This window comes from Apostichopus japonicus, chromosome 15, assembly GCF_037975245.1.
Source record: "Apostichopus japonicus isolate 1M-3 chromosome 15, ASM3797524v1, whole genome shotgun sequence".
NCBI classification, from domain to species: domain Eukaryota; kingdom Metazoa; phylum Echinodermata; class Holothuroidea; order Aspidochirotida; family Stichopodidae; genus Apostichopus; species Apostichopus japonicus.
The window spans coordinates 22,424,292-22,445,644 of NC_092575.1; the positions used below are offsets into that span (position 1 = coordinate 22,424,292).

The 21,353-nt window shown below is 36.2% G+C and overlaps 2 protein-coding genes across 5 annotated transcripts; one reads left to right on the forward strand and one right to left on the reverse strand.

Moving 5' to 3' along the window:
• Positions 1-1,786: 1,786 nt before the first annotated feature.
• Positions 1,787-9,652, reverse strand: LOC139980698 (proline-rich protein 11-like). Of its 3 annotated transcripts, none has more exons than XM_071992535.1 (9): positions 9,461-9,652; positions 8,281-8,467; positions 7,919-8,102; positions 7,644-7,784; positions 7,028-7,294; positions 6,196-6,279; positions 4,726-4,853; positions 4,189-4,339; positions 1,787-3,827 (listed from the first exon to the last, which is right to left on the reverse strand). In XM_071992535.1, exons 2-9 carry the CDS (start codon positions 8,454-8,456, stop codon positions 3,771-3,773), a joined length of 1,188 nt encoding a protein of 395 aa, XP_071848636.1. In that variant the 5' UTR covers positions 8,457-8,467; positions 9,461-9,652; the 3' UTR covers positions 1,787-3,770. The 3 variants fall into 3 exon arrangements, with proteins under 3 accessions (XP_071848636.1, XP_071848638.1, XP_071848637.1); XM_071992537.1 differs by having other exon boundaries at positions 9,491-9,646; XM_071992536.1 differs by having other exon boundaries at positions 9,330-9,462.
• A 143-nt stretch (positions 9,653-9,795) lies between these two features.
• Positions 9,796-20,987, forward strand: LOC139980699 (SKA complex subunit 2-like). 2 transcript variants are annotated; one of them, XM_071992538.1, is made up of 9 exons: positions 9,796-9,927; positions 10,149-10,232; positions 11,837-11,923; positions 12,691-12,867; positions 15,411-15,542; positions 16,650-16,704; positions 17,583-17,701; positions 18,315-18,434; positions 18,766-20,987. In XM_071992538.1, exons 2-9 carry the CDS (start codon positions 10,185-10,187, stop codon positions 18,823-18,825), a joined length of 798 nt encoding a protein of 265 aa, XP_071848639.1. In that variant the 5' UTR covers positions 9,796-9,927; positions 10,149-10,184; the 3' UTR covers positions 18,826-20,987. The 2 variants fall into 2 exon arrangements, with proteins under 2 accessions (XP_071848639.1, XP_071848640.1); XM_071992539.1 differs by lacking the exon at positions 9,796-9,927 and having other exon boundaries at positions 9,987-10,232.
• The last annotated feature ends 366 nt before the right edge of the window (positions 20,988-21,353 follow it).

Genomic DNA, 21,353 nt, shown 5'->3' on the forward strand with positions numbered 1-21,353 from the left:
AATCTTGCAGGCATTTCTCACCTACACTCCCTGCTCATTCCCAGAATTCTTGATGTTTTTCCTTATGTCTTTTTTTTTTTGTTCTTTCATAATGTTTTTAAACGCAGGTCTGTATCGATATTGAAAGTCCACGGACATTAAAGTAAGTAGAACTTTTATTATAATAAAAGTGAAACGAAAGCTCACAAACAATATTCTAATTTGTATAACATAAATAAAATTAATTAAAGTGTGTGACACACATGTTCATAAAAATACAACGAAGAAATAAAAACATCAAATCAAAGTGTAACATTTTTATGGTGATTGTCATTATTTGTACTTTTAAAGATATTGTCATCATCTGACCAACAAGTATTTTTATCATTAAGTTGAAAAACAAAATAACCCCAGTATGTCACCAAAAAATAAATTCTGTTCTCATGTAAAATAAGATATTATTTCACCAAATTTTCACATCGTTTGTATCTTTATTATATGATGTGCTTAACTAAACATTTGAAAGTCTAGACCGGTAGTCCCCAAGAATTCAACCTCTTTTCCAATTTCTTAATCTTGCATTGACCCCTCCCCCACCAAGACAAGATTAAGTAAAAGTTATAAATAAAATATTTATTTAAAAAAATCATCATAGACTAATGTAGTAATTTTTTAAGAACTTAACATTTTAAGAAAAAAATTAACATAACTTCATTGCCCCCCTCAAGTTACCTATAGAAATCACCAGTTAATTCATAATTACCATTACAGTGAGAAACAATGCAAGTTAAATCAGTGTAAAAGTACTCCATTATGTTGTTTTCTTTTTAACTTGAGTTGACAAATTGTATTTCAGTTCATGAACTTTAGTACTGTTAACTCCAATAAGAATGGGTAGGTTAGATGAGAAGGTGGAATGTGCACCATATTGTTGTCATGTGATCTACATCTCCAATAAAGAGTTGCAGATCACATGGCAATAATATGGTGCAGTCATGGTGCACATTCCACCCACCCATCTTATTGGAGATGTAGATCACATGGCAATAATATGGTGCAGGCATGGTGCACATTCCACCCACCCATCTTATTGGAGATGTAGATCACATGGCAATAATATGGTGCAGGCATGGTGCACATTCCACCTACCCATCTTATTGGAGATGTAGATCACATGGCAACAATATTGTGCAGTCTTGGTGCACATTCCACCCACCCATCTTATTGGAGATGTAAATCACATGGCAATAATATGGTGCAGGCATGGTGCACATTCCACCCACCCATCTTATTGGAGATGTAGATCACATGGCAATAATATGGTGCAGGCATGGTGCACATTCCACCCACCCATCTTATTGGAGATGTAGATCACATGGCAATAATATGGTGCAGGCATGGTGCACATTCCACCGACCCATCTTATTGGAGATGTAGGTCACATGGCAATAATATGGTGCAGTCATTGTGCACATTCTTCCCACCCTTGATAACCACAGTAGTGAGTCCATCAATCTAAAACCACACTGACATAAACTAGCACATTCTTCTTCTACAACTTTTCTTTTGGCTTATTGCAGATGTCCGTGAATGCCATATTCCTTGAACAAAATTCACTCAGGCACAGAAGTGCAATTCTCACCCAAACAGTTATTTAAACCCAATCCCTTTCTTTGACTCTTGGTACAATAAACCATTTAGCTGCAAAATTTAACTTAAAGTAAACCCATGCACAATTTATGAATTTCCTGGCAAGGTTTACCTCCAGAAAATGTCTCTCTCTGGTCAATGCCCTTAGCTTTATTCACACAGCTGTGGAGGTGCACTGCCACAATTAATCATTCTACTTTATTTCTTTGGCTACTGTAAACACTATCTTTTACATATTTTTTAGATAAATATTGTTATAGTTCAATATGGTACAAAAATTGATTTTAATGCTCATGTTGTACTAACTTATGTGAAATGGATGCCTTTGTTTATCTAACACTAGAATTTACAAAGATGAAAAAGTAAATAAAGATATAAACACACACACACACATCTTACACACACACATAGAACTAACAGCACTTGAAATTTTCTATGATCAATGTTGGCATGACAACATGTATTACAGAGTATAAAAAATTAAAGTTGGTTTATATAGTCCCTCCAACTGCAGAAAGGTAGAATTTACACAATGAAGTTGAAAAGTCGTAATAAAAAACTGAACTGAGGAAATTAAAGCCACGAAAGAAGCAAAGAGCATATAAAGAACAAGCAGTGTAAATTTTTTTTTTTTATGTCAAATAATGTTGTCATGCAATGTCATGGAAAAAGTCCTAATTGAATGTATCTGAAAATTGTTCATATCTTCCACCGATATGATATCTATCATTGTTATTTGATACCTGCAGAATAGGATAACCATAATAGTTCTCAATGACAAAAGGCACATATCAGCAAAATCATAAATAAAAAAATTATATTACAATACCTTTAGTTCTACCATAACTTTCCACATGAACTTAACCTTGAAAGTCAAAATTATTTAATCTTTATTTTATTAAGTAACATCATTTTACTTTGTTATTCTCCTATTTATTTTTTGACTTTGCATCCTTTTAAACTTACTACAACTTTTGATATTTCTCTGTTGTGTTTGCCCTGTAATCATCCATTTCAGCTGTAATTCATTATGTTAATTCAGACATGTCACCGTAACCATGGTTACAAAGAACGAAGAAGCCCATAGTTTCCCTTAATATATAATTGCATACATTTATTGCATGATAAACCAAGACTACATCCTCATATTAACAAAAGAAGTTAAAATAATAATCAATAGAAGTTTAAAAAATATTAACAAAAATAGTAACATTTTTTCTTTTCTTTTCTTTTTTTCCCTAAAATTTCATCATCTATCAATCCAATCCCTTTATCATCCTAGTAATCTTCAAATCAAACATTCACACAGTTCGATTAATTAAACAGCAATAGCACACTACAATGTAACAGAATGGGTGCTGTTTATTTGATTTCTTGTTCCTATTACTTCTTTCTATTGGTTGTACACATAACAACTGTAATTATGCACATCAATAAAGCTTCTTAGGCACTTCCTCAAAGCCTGTCTCCCCTTCCCCTTATTTTACATCATCTTTTTGCAATTGTGAAGCACTGAAATTTATCCTAAATAAATGTTTTTCAAATAAATAAACATTTGTCTTAAACAAAACTGTTTCAATCCTTTCCACAATATTAATATAAGCATTTTTTATGATGGCAGTCCTGTGAAACTGTTCTCTGACACAAAAACGAATTATTTTAAGGGAACAGGCAAATTACTAACACCAGGTTGTAGTGGGTGGGGTGGAGGAAGTTGACTAACCACATCCTATCTCGAACAAACAAATTTGTATAGAATCAGCTTAGTCCACCCTGATTGCTTTGAATTTTTTTCGCTTGTCAAAGATGTTCATCAAATGTTTCCAAAATTAATAAATTGAACTTGAAAGAAACTGAAGCATATCAATTTCTAAGTTTCTAAAAGGTTACATTCTAATTTTGAAAATTCTAATGAGATATTGAATAAACAAACAAATATGAATTTGTATGTTTCAATAGGAAGAGTTTACCATTGGTTCCTACTACCACTGATGTTACATAAGCTGCTTTATCAGTCTTATCATATCAGCTCACAGCAGTAATGCAATGTTCATATTTATTTGTTTCAACTATGCACTCTTATTCTCAAATTTATGAATCAAGCGATTTAAATCTTCTTTTTCTCCAAACTGATGACGCTCTCAGTTCCGAATCGGTGGAGTTGTGGGTGAGTCGCGGGGTGATGGAGTTCGCAAACCCTAAATAAAGGAAGGAGAAAAAAGAATTGACAAAGAACGAAAAAAAAAGTATTGAAATGAATACATCGGATTGTTGGACCCAGATGTTATGGATCTCTCGTCATTTTAAAGCAACTCTGTGCAAATCTGTTTTTACTGTTTTCAGGTTTTAAATGTATGAATATGAGACTTGGAGATCCCATTTTGAAATGATACATAAAAACCATGAGTCTCACAAACAACAAACTGTGAGAATCGGCAGTAATGGCCCTATTAGTTCAATACTAAGTAATGGTTTTCACCATTATGTTACATATATATATGTACACTAGCATATATGCTAGTTGACAGATGTCCTGTTTAAATTATAAATTACACTCACCTGGAATTTCTTTCTCAGAGCCCTGGTCATGACTGGGGTCAGACCAGTCCCTTCGTCTCTGAAAGCCCTGCGCATCGGTGTCCCCCCTGGACTCCGGGCGACATGGACCTTTCGGAGCTGAGTTCTGAATTGAAGAGCCTCTTGAGATATCCTGTTTGGAAAAACAAAAGGCAGTCTGAGATATCCTGTTTATACAGAAACCAGGGTGACAACCATGTCAGTGGTGAATTGTCAAGTAAACCAAATTAAAATCCAGCACAAAGAGTTTCTGAGAGCAAACACATTGTTACCACATACCTCTGTTTTTATGTGTGTACTGTAAACCACCATTCAGTACAGTTATTGTGGTTGTTTACATTTAGTGTTCAACCGCAAGCTGAAATAATTATTTTTTGACTTTACTTGAACACGATGAAAAGTACTGAAAATTTATGAACTAACTTGTGGCCAAAGAAAAATAATCTTTAAATTGTAAATGAGTGGAAATAATCATTGCTCTTCAAGGAGGAACTGATTTTAACATCTTCCTCAACTCACCTATTTCTTAAAACCATCTTTGGGTTAAGATTCTCAGCATCAGAATTTGTAGTTCTCTTCAATCGAAACGTTTGTAAATCTGAAAGAGATACAAGTGGTCCTCCAATCGATGGCTTTGCCTTCTCTCTCTGGTAAGGGAGAAAAAACAAATGTTGATATTGTTTACATTTTTATTATTAAAATTCTATGGAAGACAAGTTCAGCATCCAGTGGTAGTTCTCTGTTATTTTTTCACTGGAAGGAGGAGGGCGGGGACAGGAGGATGAGATGGTGCTGAATGACATTACCTGCCCTAAAATGTAATTGTTATCTCCCACATCAAATATTGATTCCCATATCCTATCTCTTCAATTTCAAGCTGACTTTTTACCCTTGGAGGCAGCAAACATCTTCTTCTAAAAATTTCTCACAATCTCACATAAGCAGAGCATCATTTGCATATTGCCTCAAGTATGTGTCTTGACAGTTATGTAACTTTACTTTCAACCATACAATACAGGTAAGGTATTATTGTTTTATTATTGTTGTTATTATTGTTGCCCGTTCCCTCCCCAACAAAGATATAACTTTGTCACAAGAAAAATATTTGTGTTCCATGAAATAAATTTGTAGAAATATGGAACAAATTTGGTACTTCATTGACCTGTTTTAAAATTCTTTGAATATTCATTTCTAAGCAAAGAAGGGAAGTTTTTCATCCAAAAGTATAATCATATCATGGAAATGAACAGGACTGGAATCTGCTTTTGCCTTAACACATCTGTGCAGACCTTAATATGGAATTATTTACCTGGCATTGTAATTGCAAATCGCTATCATTGGCATTGCTATGCAAACTGTGCAAACTGCTATACAAGTGCAAAGATATGCAGTAGTTCTTTTGCATAGAGTAACCGAAGTATTTTATGTGATACAAAGTCTGGAGCCTTCAAAACTGCTGCACAAAATTTGAACACTAAATTATTCCCTGCTTAAAGGCGATCACTTTGAGTTAGCATTTTCTAACATTGCCTAGGTCTAGTGTGGAAAATAATGACTAAAGTTGTTCTTTGAAGACGATACACCCCAGGCTTTGCGAATACTGGTAAAATATACCTGCCAGAGGACTAAGACCCATAGGAATAGGAGGCGGAGGGGGGCTGCAGCCCCCCAACCAAATATTTTTTGTAAAAATTAGGGCGATATGCTGGGCACCTACCTAAAGAAATATAATTTGGAATGTGTTTTTCAATGGTTAAACTGATATTATTATTATCATTATTATTGTACCGACTTCCCCAACAACGATAACTTATATGGAAGGGTAATAACACAGCAAATGATTGTACGGTATTGGCATGCAATGTAATAACGGATGAATGCGAATATGATATGCACATTAAGAAGTCCAAATTTTGGTTATATTTTTTGGGCAAGTTGTTACAGCCCCCCCAAATCAAATTGATCTCCTACGCCTACGCTAAGACCAACCTTTTCTTGGGTTTCTGATGCCTTTCTGAGTTTGACATTCTGAATGTCTTGTAAGGTCACCCTCTGAGGAGCTGATGACTTTGACTGAAGTAAAAAAAGACAGAAAAAGTAGAAATAAACCAAAAAGTAAACAGGTATAATAATTCTTTGCCACATTTAATATGAGAATATTTGATAATAGAGCACTTTACATTAGGTTATTCACAGTTGCACTACTGATGACAACAACTTCTTGCACAACTTTGGATCTATTATTGTTAAGAGTTCATCCAAGCTTTCACTTTGGAGTTTATATCATGTATCCAAGGTTTTCAGACTTAGACCAATGTTGACCTTGGACCTCCACATGAAGCAACTAGGGATTTTGTACTAACTATACAGATCAACCGACCAAGTATGAAGTTTATCCAAGCATTGCTGCTGGAGCAACAGTTTCCTGTTAGCTTCAACTGACCTTTCACCCCATATAAAATTAACTGGATGCACGTATTCAGTAAGGTCGAGTCATATATTAAGCATGGTGCTAATGCAGGCTTCATTTTATTGAGTGACGTTTACAAGGATTGAAGGATAAGAACTTAACCTCTGTTCACACCAGATGACCTTTAACCTGTGTCACAAAACTGATAGGCTTCATGTACTCACAAAGTTGTTCACACCACATTATGAAGTTAATGCAGGACCTTATGGGCATTGGTCCTTCATTTGTGAGAGCTCTTCTAATGTGGTCTTAGAACATTTTATTACCACTTATTGATACTGACGTGAATAAGACAACAAGTGATTCAAAATTGTTTAAAAGGTTATCAAGACAAAAATGGAGCTACCATACCTTATCTTCATTGTCTCTTTTCTTTCGTACTATATTCAGTTTTCTTGGTCCCTTGGATAGTAGGGATGGAGGAAGGGGAGGTGGGGGAGGAGGAGGTGGGGGAGGAGGTGGTGGGGGTGGAGGGGCAACCTGTGGTCCATCTGGTACAGCAGTATTCCCTGTGACTGGTTCACAAGCCTGCAATTGGTTGGCAGAGTTTTGGCTAGTACTGTGAAAATTGCACTGACAGCAATTTGACTTGTCTCTTGTTGGCAAGGCAACAGATCCCTGAGATGAAAAAAAAGAAGAGATAGGATTTGATAGATTGTAGTGTTGTAGTAGAGAATTGCAGCAAAAATGTAAACCAAATTTGCAGTTCCTAGTCTGCTTCTAAAGTTTATAATTCAAACATGTATATATTCATTTCATATACATCTTTTGATAAATGATTAATGCACCTTGTTCTTTAAGTTTGGCCAATTTTGGGTTTTGTTGCATATTAAAACATTCATTTTGTTTTGTTAGGCTGATGGTGTATAATTACTGTGTCAGGTTAAGTGTCTGACCAAAGAAAATTTCAGCCTCATAAACTGAACAATTGTTACGAAAATTACATTAAATTTGCAGAAAAACTCACATTTTGTCTTTTACTTTGCTCCGCCTCTGTCTTGAGACGCTCCACCTCTTGGATGAGTTTACTGAGTTGTTCTTGGGTAGCAGTGAGTTCCCGTTGGTAGACACGAGATGGGAACACCGTATCCTTGGCCATCTCTACACTCTATGAGGGAAACAAAATATTTGTGATAGGAAAGGGAATGCTGGACACAGAATAAAACAGATTTAAATTTAAGGACAGACGATATAACTTCCAACATGTTTTCTTCTGAAAAGATAAAGAAGATTATTTATTACCTTGCTAAATTTGTCCAAGCACCATCGGCAAGCACCAAACATCGATGTCGGTAGTTTTAATAAAGTGGATTCATCTCTTTTACCGAGCCACCAACTGACATCCACCGTAGGGAAAGAAAATGGATTCCGACTATAAATACTAAGGTCCTCCACTCGCTCTACAGAACCTGACCTTCTTCTACACCTTCAGAGAAGAGAGAATTTTATTATTTGTTAAGATATAGATCAGTATTTTTTTTAATTATTTTTTTTAAATTAAAAAATAAATAATAAAAAAATAAAAGATATAGATCAGTATATAATCACACAGAATGATATCATGAACTCCATTTCTTTTCTTTGTTTTAGTTCATAGCACATACCTTTCACTACTGCAATTATCCTCAGAGTATGAGAGCATCTGAATTGTTTGATTGTGGTCTCTCTGTCTTGATTTATGACGCCTTCTCTTAGCCCATCTTTCTAGCTGGACGTCTGCTTGTCGTCGCTTTCTACTGGACTGGCAAGATGATTTCTGCTTGTGATTAGGTTTTGCCATTTTTTTAAAAACTGTGAAAAATAAAGCAGACTTTACAATTAGTTTATAAATGCAAATTTGTAAGAAAAAGAGGGAGGGCAAATTATAGAAAAAAATTAACTTACTACTAAAATATGAGCATTAAAGTAGGTCCCCGATTACGGGCAGTGACATGGTTGGGTTTTGCAGTAGTACTGTAGAGAGATTTGACAGGTCTACATGATATGGTATAACTATATTAAGGGTGTAAATTCTAACTTTGGGTTTACTAGGGCTTCGGGCAAGGCTTGGTTCAGCAGTAAGAGTGTCCTCACAATCCTTACGTTCCAAAAATTCTGCCAGGAGCCAGATTCTCTATTCAAAAATCGCTGCCATGCAGTGGAGATGTGCGGAGTCTTCTGTGGATTTGGTACTTCTGGTTTTTGAAATTGGGAAATGGGGTTTTTCTGTTCTTTAGTAGTTTATGAAACAACTTTGTTTGTCATGGCTGCACTGCAGCGATGTCGAATGGGGTGCCTTTGCCTACCTCAGATTTGAGAAAGTGGTCAGATATGCTGGGGTATACACTCTCATCCGTCAGATGGAGAGGTTAAATGGCGGTCCCGGGAGCAGGAATGGGAGCGAATTCACACCCCTGCCTCGTTATCCTTTGAACACTTATCGAAAAGAGAAGGCTTGAAATTAGCCAGTGTTCATCCACGATCTAACAGGGATAGGCTAGGGTCTCAAAATAAGCTATAGCCTAGTAATGCTTCCTGATCCTGGGTCTAAAATAAACTAACTAAACTACTAGACCTTCATGTACACCTATAGTGCAACATGAAGTGGCTATTGGCATGTACAAATCTGCAAATCTTTGTAAAATACAATCATCTTTATACATTTCTTACATACCAACTTCCCTCGGCTATAGTATCTAGGCTAACGTCTAGGCTAAAGTTGTTTTATCAGTCACACTCTGAAAGTCTCATTCTCACTTGGTCAGTACACACAGTACACACTCAAACCCGAGCTAGCATAGGCACCTTATAAAATATCCTTTTCAGATGTACAACCTGATGAATTGGATCAACACTTTTTCCTCGATATAATGATGTCCGAAATTTGTGGCTTTTCGCTTATATTAGTCTCTGAAAAACAGCAAGTGTTCTACGATGTCAGCTGTGCAATTGACATCCATTATGTTTGAGTCTCTATTCTCAGTTTCAAGATGTGGTACATCATTTTCTGAGCCAATCGGTGAGCTTCACAGAGATGACGTACTCAACTAAAAACCGAGGAAGTTGAGTACTGTGACCGTGACCCGGAAGTTGTTTGTTATACACCGGACCGCTGTGTTTTGACTTTAGTTGAGGACACACTGTAGTACCGTAATTTCTTTTTAGTTTTTGAGACAATTCAGCATTGACCGTTTTATTTAAAAGATCACGATTTCTACAAGAATATAGTCAACATTCTGGTAGTCTTTCGGAAACAGCATATCGTTATTTTTGTAGGTGGAGCGTAAATATGACTGATTTTATATAGGCCTAAGCCTACTGTAGTGTAACATTATACAAAGATTAGGTTCGGCCTAACAATAATTCATTCAGTTTCCCACACTACACAACGAATAAATGAGACAATCTCTACATACTGTAGCATTATTGAATGAGCATTGAGCTATAAACTAAACATCTGTGTTTAAATGAGATCTGTATCTTCTCCCCGTAGCTACTGTACTTTAAATTAAACGTTCTTGACATCAGCATGGCAGAACATGAACTTGAATCATCAGTGGAGAAGATGGAAGCCATGGTATGTGATTAAAATTTTCTCTGCATTTGAAATTCACAAATGATGGCAGCATGTAGGCTACCATAAGCAGTGAGCTCCCTGCTATAATGTTGAAACACAACCTATAGCTATACAATTTTAAACATAACATTTTGCCAAAGTGTGTAATATTATACTTAAGGACTAAAGGAGTGTTGCCGGTGCCTTTCAAAGGACAAACTAAAACGAATGACCATTGACTTTGTACAGGGTTAATATTCATTCGCGAATGACAACGGTGGTGAGGAGAGATAGAAAGATTAACGGAGTGGAGTAAATGCGGTTATTGGTTTTCTGCGCAAAAATGATTTGAGGAAAATCGCATGTTACGTGGTTGCAGGTTTTTGGTGTAATTTACGGATAGAAACCACAGGGAAAGTTTTTGTGTGAGAATGCGCTTGAGTGCTGTGCTTTGACATTTACCTCTGTAGATTTATATAGAAAGATAACTGAAGTAATTGTTAGGTGCAGGCTAATTGGTATGTTTGAAACTGATATATCCACGATTAATTTGGGTGGAAAATGCTATGATATCGTACTATTAATACTATTATTACTGGGCAGTGCCATTTCCGGCGATCTAGGAGGTACTTTTAGCCAACAATTCTTTGCTACGCATCAACCTGTGGTGGCGCATATAGCGATAAAATAGTGTCACAGATTTGTGGGCCCGGACCGGTCACCACACTTTTGCCACGGCAATTTCAAACACACAATCTGCCCCGTATTTATAATATTTATTACGTTAAGATGTTATATGCCCCCCCATTATAAAGGGCTGACTACGTAACTGCAAAAATGATGTTAAATTAACTTTTTAAAATGAGACTTACAATTTTGCTTACTACAGTATAAGGTGCGTTTGTATCTTGTCCGTACTTTACTAGATCTGTAAGCCACGCACTTCGCATCCACTCTGTTTGTGTGGCTTTAATATACCCACTAAGTCTGAACTGTGATATCCGGTAGAAGCAAATGTCTGTGCTGTCATTCACTGTCATTCGTTTTAGTCAACGCAATTTTTTAGTGTGTACAACATATTGTCATTCGTTATGTGTAACGCAATTGTCATTCGTTTTAGTAACACCCCCTTTCAACCATAAGTTTGAGTCAATTCAAGATTAATGTATGTCGTCCAGTAACAGAGTTGTGGACAATTTATAATCATTGACGTTAAATATGAATCTAAGAGACAGACTTCAGTAAGCTTGCGGCTTTGATAAGCCAATGATGGCTTCTTTGCGAGTTCCTGCTTGCAGAAGGATCTAAAATACATACATACATACTTCAAAGAGAGGAAACTATTACAAAAATCCTGCATAGGTGAATATTTAGAAAGTGATAAATTTTAAGTAATATTTTTCTTGTCAGGAAAAATGTTCATTTTGTCTGTTGATGGTAATTGTCACTTGCAGTCATTAAGACATGTGCTTTTTGTCTCTGTGTGAGCCACTAATTGTGCATTAACATTTTCTCCATATAGAAGGAGCTTCTCTTGAAATATGCGTATATATATGGTTGTTGTATGTTTCTTTATTGAATGACTTCATGTGAAAGACTCAAATTTCCTTCTCACCATTTTACAGTTCAGCAAGGCAGACAGCAACATAGAATACTTGTCTCGGAAGTTGAATGATGATTTCTGTCAAGGCATGGGTGAAGACTCAAGTGAGGTTAGTGAACCATACCCACAAATTCATTTTCAGATGTAAATTAAGCCTTTCTTCAAATTTCTCTGCAAGAAAGTTAATTTGTGATTTTTGTTTTGTAATGTAACAACCAACCACAGAATCTTCCAATACTAAAACATGGAAAGCAACATTAAAGCAAAACAGTACTTCCACATATTTGGTAGAAAGATAAAGAAAGGTGTCAGCTATGGATAGTGAAAACATATCCCTATTTCTGCCACTCTCAGGACATTTGCCAGACTGAAATAGTAGTTTTCTACTTTTGGACCCTTCTCAAAGCCTTTAAAAAGATAGTTTGTAGGGTTAAAACTGTAAGTAATTTGCTTTTTGTCTGCAACTTTAACAAGTTAAACCTCTCAAGAAAGTGTAGCTTAATAGGTTTAGGCTAGATAGACTTATCTCCAAAATTCACACCATAGCTCCAAGCATACATAATGATGACAGTATCAACAGAAACATGTTCTGTGTTCTGTGCCAATGGCAGAAATTTGACAAATCACTTGAAAAACTTAAGAAAAGTAAGTTAATTCGAGGCAGTACAGCATGGTGTCTTACTGTAACTGTCTGTTAGACCGTTACAAAAGCTTTAAATTGTAGATTAATTTTATTTCACTTTTCTGTCATTCAAAAAGGACCCCTGAAGTGATTATGTATTAAAAAAATGGTGTCTGGTTGAGAATTAGATGGCGAACCCTGATTGTTGCTTTAAAGATTAAAATCATAAACCATATTTTTTTATATTTACTCAGCTCTCGCCATTAGAGATGAAGAGAAGGTTGCAACAGGTTAAGAAAGAATTTAACAGTCTCCAGGACGATGCTGAGAGCATCAAGAAGGCCCAGGAGGAGATGATGTCGCAGTTTAAGAATCAGATCGTAGCAGCCAGTCAAGCTATCCAAAGACTCCAGATTACCACAGGTCTTGATGTGAGTCGTACATGAATGTAATCTTTATATGCGTTACCTTGACATGCCTTGTGTCATAGTGTGACAGTATGCATGACCATGTGTTACCATGACATGCTTTGTGTTACAAATGCTGTTGTTTTTTTGAGAATACTGCATAGTTATGCCACCCTTTTATACTTCCAGTAGGTTCACACTAGTTTTCCAGTCTTGTACATTAACACATAGTTAATTACAAATGATTGGTAACAATTGTATACCAAAGTCAAGAGTCAAAATCTTTAAATCAGTGTTGTAGTGAGTCATGAGTCACATGACTAGGCTTAAACAATGAACTGAATCGAACAAGTTTGTCAGGTTCTTCCCCCGCAGAGATGATGATGCAGTGACTTGAATCGCAAAATATTACCGTTAATGACTCGACTTGAAATTGGTATATTAAACCTTGTCACATTTCAGCTTTCAGTATTGGCTCCAATTGGAGTACGAAAATATTTGAAAAATGCAGAAGAGGGTTATTGAAGTTCTTTAGATAAAAATCTTCATTTGTGCTAGTTGAAAACAAGCACTGAAAATGTACAGTGATAAGGAGAGATTTATTTGTATAACCAAATTAAGTGTGAAGAAATCAGAAATACAATCCCCCAAAAAAGCCAGTCTATCCCTAACTCACAATGTAACTGTGTTGGAAAACCTTGTTCAATTTCCTGCGAACACACTTCCGATTTCCCGCCGGTGTTCGCGCAGCGAACATGCCGAGCACGCGTAGCATGCAAGCATAAAGGCGTGGGGTCCAGGGGCCCGTCTTAGGGCCCTGGTGGGATCAAGGGATGGAACCCCTTGTGGGGGTCCAGGGGGCAAAGACCCCGGAAAATTTTGGTATTTTTGCGTGTCTGGCGATAAAAAAAATCGCAGTTGAGGATGCAAAATACTGACAACTTTTTGAATTTAAATTGTCACGAAGCTGATGAAAATTTTAAAATGACAAGTTAGAGTAGCTATATCATGTTATAAAATGAAAAGAGATTTAATCTGTCTTACAATCTTTAAAAAGTTTAACTTACAGAACTCCCGATATTATGAAACAAACAACGTTTGGCAAAGCCCCGTTTATAGACTGCCTAACAATGTATAGCGCACACTTTACGTACATCAGTTTACAACTGCAATACGGCCTAACCCTACTTAAATACTACGTTAGGCTACTATACATGTACTGCGAATTTTCCCAGGTGCCTTTCCAAACAACTGCGCGCTCATCCCCTGTCTAACACCTGTTTGTTAACATTTTTGGCAAGTTTCCAAGAAACGTTTCATGGAGTATTCCCCATGATACACGAGGCACAATCCATACCATACACGCAGCACATCGAGGCCCCACTAGCTATGGCCATCTTTATGAAAGTAAACCTTGTAATAAAATATGTTTTAGGCCACTTGGCATGAATAACTAAATGCTTAATATTATTTCCATGTTCTTGTAGAAAACATCAAGTTCGCAAAATACGATTAGTTGTGTTTTTGTAGTTACGTGAGATCCGTAACCGACGAGGTGGTTAGGCTACTTGGTACTATGGTAGGATATTATTTTTTCTGTATTTTTGGAAATTCTAGAAAATACTTTCTTTTCCCCCCGCTGAACACCAGATGTGGTCTTACGGTTTATTCATAAATGGGTGTACTAGAGCCTTGTTTCCATGATATTAGTTGCATTTAGCACGATATGCCAGTTTCGCGTGAATTTTTCGAAAGTGTTTTGCTGGATCTTTCATAAAATTTGAAATGTGTACCAACTTACTTTTCGTACACAATTGGTAATTTCTCTACTGATTTTCAGAGTTTTTTTTACAGTCAAGTTAATACGTTGTGCATTGAGTATAAACTTATCGCGAATGCAAGAAAACGATGCGGGGATTTCCAGCAGACAAATGTTTTCTTTGCGGGATTACTGAGTCAATTGAAGGGAATCCCGCACATTAAAGGGAACACCAAATTGAAGTCAAATTCATACGAAAGAAAACGTTTACTAACTAACATATAATATAAGTATAAAAAAAATGTGGAATGGCAATATTGTTCAAAACATTTCCCGCGAGGCTGATTTATTACAGCAACCTTCCCGCGCTGGGCCGTGTGTGTCCGTGTGACATTGCCCTTGTGAGTGGGTTGGGGACACATCATTACCCGTTATAGGCTATTGAGACTAAAATTGCGAGCACGGTCTCTGGACATTTTTCTTTTGTTTCTGAAACTTTTCTTCTGAAATTTTCCTTATTGTTTTTACAGATGTACTTTTTTGCTCCTTCGTGTTTTTTTTTAAGTTTCGTCCCGCTTTTTTTTTTTCTTTTTTTTTTTCCCCGATTTTTTTTTTTTTTCTCCAGCCAGTCTGGATTTCCCGCGAGCATCGCGGATTTCCCGCGAACCTGGTTCGGAAGGTTCGCAAGGTTTTCCAGCCCTGCAATGTAACTCTAAGCATCATCAAGGTTTGATGAAAAATTGAAAATGACCTTTATAATTTTGTTTTCTGTTTATCATTTTAAAACTGTTTTGATGATGATTCACAGTGTGAGGACAGTAAGGATCAGCAAGCAGCCATTGAATCATTGCTAGGAGTAAAACTCCCATCGACTCCTGCCATCTCATCTCCGTCTCCACAAACTGAAGGGAGCCCTTCAGAACATCAGAGTCCTGAACAGGTTAGAGGAAAAACTTAAGTTAACTCAAAACTTAAATGGACTTAAGTACCTTAAGTGGACTTAAGTACATTAAGTGGACTTAAAAAGAATAGTCCAGGTCAAAATTTCTTTTTGAAATGTTAAAAGAGGAATATAATCTAATCATTTTAGTGAAATTTGCATTCAATTCCTATGTACTGTTTTTGAGATATTGACAGTTGAAGTTGCCACCTTTCGTACCAAAGTGAACTTGGAGAAAACAGGTGTGACATCATTGTTGCACACTGATACATAATATTTTGTTTTCCTTTAAAATTGATGTTTAATTTTATACTCCACAATTGGATGCATCCATAATGAGACTGAATAATAAAGAAAAAACAAAACATTATTTTTCAGTGTGCAACTATGACATCACACCTGTTTGCTTCAAGTTCACTTTTGGTAGAATATCAGATAACTTCAACTGTCATTCTCAAACACGGTACATGGGAATTGAATGCAAATTTCACTAGAAGGATGAGATTATGTTCCTCTGTAACATATCAACAAGAAAGCTTGACCTGGACTATTCTTTTAAGTGAACTTAAGGACTTCAAAGTGTTAAATGTTAAATCTGCAAACATTGAATATTTCAACATTTGTACTTTCATGGTCTTTGGTTCTGTGATAAAAGTAAGGTGAGTTTTTCTTATGAGATCTATTTGTACCTCTAGAAATATATTGTGTTAATGTCTTAAAGTGGAATGCTGAGTTATTTACTTCATATAAATGATTTGCCCATTTATTCATTAGATTTTATATCCACTATAACTAAGGCTTAAAACTTGATAATTTTTGTTTCATTTGATCTCATATTTAACTAATTATTGGTTGGAGTATGTTAAATGTTTCCTCTGATATTGCTAGAATTGTCTCCCCCTAATCTTTGTGAGACTGAAAATTTACCCCTCTGTACTATATCTCAGGCCACATTCTGATGCAGGTCAGTTGTGATATTACTTTGAAAAGTAAGTATTTGGCATTTTTGGTTAAAAATTGCCTGAAATTGGGAACTGAATCTAGAAAGCTGCCATTAAATATGCAGTTTGGGTCCTTTGTTTGTTCAAATTAATTTTTTTTTGGCAGGACAATGATTCTCCAAGAACAGAAGAATCTTCACCATCAGGGAGCAATGAAGAGGGTGAGAAAAATTAATAAATTTAATTTATTTAAATTACATCTTCTAATTCAGTTACGATTATGGTAGCTAAGAGAATTACAGCTTTTTTTCTGCCTCAAGAATAAGGCTTATAGCCATACATTAGTGTTTCATAACCTTTTTGATTACTAGCACCCTTCTAGCAATCAAGAAACCCTTTTGCATCCCTCTACCAAATGTGCATTAAGCATGGGATTTGGTAGGGGGCTGACTCATTCAGGAAATTACAATTGTTTATTCCTATAGGTTCCAACCCCATTGGGTCCTGCCTCACACCCCCCTAGGGTGTGTGTGCACCCCAGGTTAAGAAACATTGCCATACATCGCCATGGTCAAACATGAATATTGTCTGCCTACAAATGACTTTGTTACCATTTATCCCGACATTTGAAGCGATATCTTCTTTTAAAAGATGAATTATTACACACAAAAATGGTCATTTCTTTGGTGAACCAGCAAGGATAAAAAATCTTTAGTTTTTATTCAGAAAAAGTAGCTTCACATGAAATGTTGGTTAGTCCGAAAATAACTTACAAACTTTGCAAAAGACACATAATATTCACCATCCATTTAGGAATTACTTCCAATTGTATTCAAATTAAATGTTAAATTAGTATACAATCTGTCCCAATGTGAAAATACAGTTAATGTCAGTAGCACGCTATGTGGTACACACTTCGCACGGACGATTGTGAACAGTTCCGAACCTTTGTCTACTAGAGACTGGATAATTCCTAGTGTTCGTACCGTACGTAGAAATGCTTTAAAAGCGAGACATCAAAGTACAACTTTAAGAAAGAGATTGTCGCAACTGGGATGTAGAAAAATTAATTTTTTTGTCTGAAACCTTCTGTCCACAGATATTCCAATTCATGAACTGAGGGCATCCAGTCTTGAGTTTGTGCCCGTCCACGAATCTGAATTTAAATCCGTATCCGAGTTTGTCCGAGGTCGGTCGGTCCTTGGTGACGTCAATAAGGTAAGTCTGGTCAGTACTTCCGCAGGAGTGACAGAAGACTAATGTCCAGGTTCAAACAATGGCACAGAATGGTACAGTTTATACTATTGTCTTCATTATTGAAACATTGACACATACAAAATGTGCCAAAAATTCTCTGTATTGCCTCTTGCACCACTTTTTCCTTCCAAAAGTTGTCCTTGCATCATTCTTTTAGTATGTTTATAGCAACCTTACATACCTGTCTCTCATGATGCACCCTAGTGACCTATATATCAATGCTAGTTGGTTCCAAATGTAGCACCATTTTGCTCCCCTCCACCCCATTCTGCATCATTAGTGACCTCTGGAAGTGTTAAAGTGAGTCCTTCATACCCCACCCCAAACCCCTCCATTTCGAAAATGGGCTGCCACAACCAAAAATGGGCATCAAGAGTAAAAAATGTTCACCTATTGTACACATTTTGTCCTGTCTAATTTTCGTCTCGTTTTGCCATTATTGCCACAAGTAATTGTGGGAAAAGTTGGCATATTGGTCAATTTATCAGAACATTGCCTGTTATCTGAGACATCGTGCTCTGCATCATGATCAAAGAACAGAAGATGAACTCATTCTCCTCAACCATCTTCACAGGCATATCGGAAATTGTACGACCATTTCCAAGAAGAACCCGACTCTGCAGCGCTGACCGTGAAGGAGATGACCGGTATGGGAATGAGAATCACAGGTGCCACAGGTCAAGCCAAGTTAAAGGTCAGTTCAGAATTAATGGACAGAAGTCTGACCCCTAGGAATATAGGTTTCCTGACCAAGAGAAAAATATGTCGGACTTTCAGTCTATTTGAAGTGCAGAATTTGATTCTGATAAACAGAATTCGTATTTTCAATTGTGTTTTGTCATCATCCCCACAACGCCCCTCCTCTTTGTTTCCCTCTTCCTCCCCATTCTGCTCCCTCAAAAAAAAAAAAGGAAGTAGAAGTTAAATCTTTTTAAGTACTGTGTCATGTTTATAATAGTTTAAGACACTTTTAAGTTAAATCAGTTTTAATCTATCCATCCATCTACTTTATGTTGTTTCGGCAGGTGTTACGAGCTTTGAAGATTATCACTATTTCGAACAAAGGTGATGTCAAGATCGTCTGAGGTCAGAGGTGATGTCTAGATCGTCTGAGGTCAAAGGTGATAGCATCAACAGGATGAAGACAAGTCTGAATGGTAACTCAGAAAGAAGAAAAGTGTGAAGATTTCGAGAACACTCGGCTCTCTTGACGTTTCCCATAAAAGGCAGCAAATCGTAGCGAGAAGAACAATTTCCTGCCAGGAAAGAATTGAATCTTGTCAGTCAACCATTTTTTTCTAGACAGAAAGATGCTGTATGAAGCCATGAAGGTTACTTTTGCACTAGTTTTGGGGAATGACTATTCATAACTTGAGAAAATTTTATTGGGATGTCATCTGTAAGACTTCCAAAACAGAAAAAGGACTGTCAAGTTATTACCAATGAGAACAAAACATTGTTAGGTTATAACTGCTTCCTAGCAACAGGGTCAATAGGTCGTGACAGGTTCAGGTTGAGAAGCTCTAAAAGGGAATATGTGTTTTTTCTGACAATTCTTTATAATCTGTTTAATTTTAAGAAAGGACAAAAGCAAAGAAACTTAATTTCAGGTTATGTTCTATTTCTTTGACAGTATTATGTGACTACCAAGCATTAAAAGGGTTACTGTAAGTCACTCAATTAATTTTGATATATTGTATATGATTGAGAATCTTATACTTTACAGTCCAAATTGTATCTTTCTATATCACTCATATATTTTGTAGAAATGACCCTAGATCTGCTTTATTGGCTATAATTATAGCACGCTATAGCTATGAAAGTTTTGTGATTACGTAATCGAAGTACCACGGTTGTTAATTTACCCCAGGATCTACAATTAGCCAGCAAAGCTTCGTAAAACCATTAGGCTCTTTGTGTAAACATTGTGTGGAAATGTGTTCATGTCTAGTTAATAATACAGCGTTCACACAAAGACCCTCATACGAGAAAAAATATTTGGCAGGCGTTGCAGACTATTTGGTAAAAAGAGGTCATTTTATGACCAAGGCAGGTCGATTACGTAATCTCAAGAAACTTTTCCATGTGCTATAGTTGGGGTCTATACAGCAGACCTTTAAATAAATCATCATGTAAAGCAGCTCATAAAGAAAAGTGGGTCAGTTATTTTTGTGTCCCACACAACACAAAATATGAATTGAAAAGCATGACTGTCATGGCCTCAAATAACATATTGACATTGAAAATGACAAATTTCTCAAGGACAAATGAGAGGGTTCCCTGCTGATATGGAACCTTCAGGAATATGTTTTGGTTGAGTTATTAGCATTTATAACAGACTGGATGAACACTTGACAATTAGGCCTGTACTGAGGAGCCAACAGAAAATAATTTGGTGTTCAAATTTTGTGAAAACACTTTTATAGCAAAGTTGCCTAATTTGCATAGCATTTTGTGATGTGATACTGAATAAATTATTCCCAGGCTGACCCTGTCATCAGTTATTGACCTGAAGGAAGGGAAATCTCTGAGACAGAATACTTAAAAGGAGAATATATTGAAAACTGGAATATCGCTATGGAAACATTACCGTCACTCACTTTTTTCTTTTTGTTTATGTTGCACTATGACATATCAATACTATGCTTACAGGTATAATTAAAGAAAAAGGAAAGGTTTTTGTAATGGAATGATTAAAACAATAGTTTAATGTTAACAATGGTCTGATTGTTAAACCATTGAGATGTCAACTAAGAGCACAAATCCATGGGTAGAGTACAAGTTCTTGTAACTATGCTAGCCGACAAGAAAAAGACTCACTGCAGATCTGTTGTCCATAAAACTTTTTGTTTAGAAATTGGTAATTTTGTTGGGCTTACCCCTCCTTCAATGTTTGGAAGCCTATGTAGTGGGAACCAAAGACACTTTCCAGTTACAAACCTCACTTCTACTCTCATGTTGAGAAAGTCACAACCTCTCAAGAGGTGTTGCTAAATGATGTTGGTAATCAATAGATATAAATACCTGCTTCTTCCAGTTAAAATGAATTTGAATTGTTCGTGGAAAGTCAACAACAAACAACAACAACCACCATTATTATATAGTTACATATTGTATTCATATTGTTCTGTCTCTAAGACAAATATTGTAATAAAGATTAAATTATGATAAAAAATGTGACTGGTATTTTTGTTTTTTCCTTATTTCATATGTTGTTGGGCTGTCCATACCAAAACTTGTAATTAGAGATGTGATAAATATGCATGGAGAATAATAGTAAGTGATTTGTTTAAACATTTTTAGGGGTGGGGAGGATGTGGGGGGTGAAGAGATTGGAGAGGGGTACACCCAAAGGGTAATATCTGTTTTGCCATAGCCTGTGTGACTGTTTTAGTCTTTGCTGACCAAGTATGCTGGTAGAGTATCAAATTTTTAGGAAACTCATTCATCCGTTTTTTTTTTTTTTTTTGCAATATCTTTGTGACATATACCAGTAGAAAATGTAAATTTCACTGAACTGTGTTTTTTCCGGGTTACATGTAATGGTAGTGTGATGCCGACCAAATACAGCTGTGTTTGATATTTCTCTGAGCTATGCCAGGCCCGTTGGGTC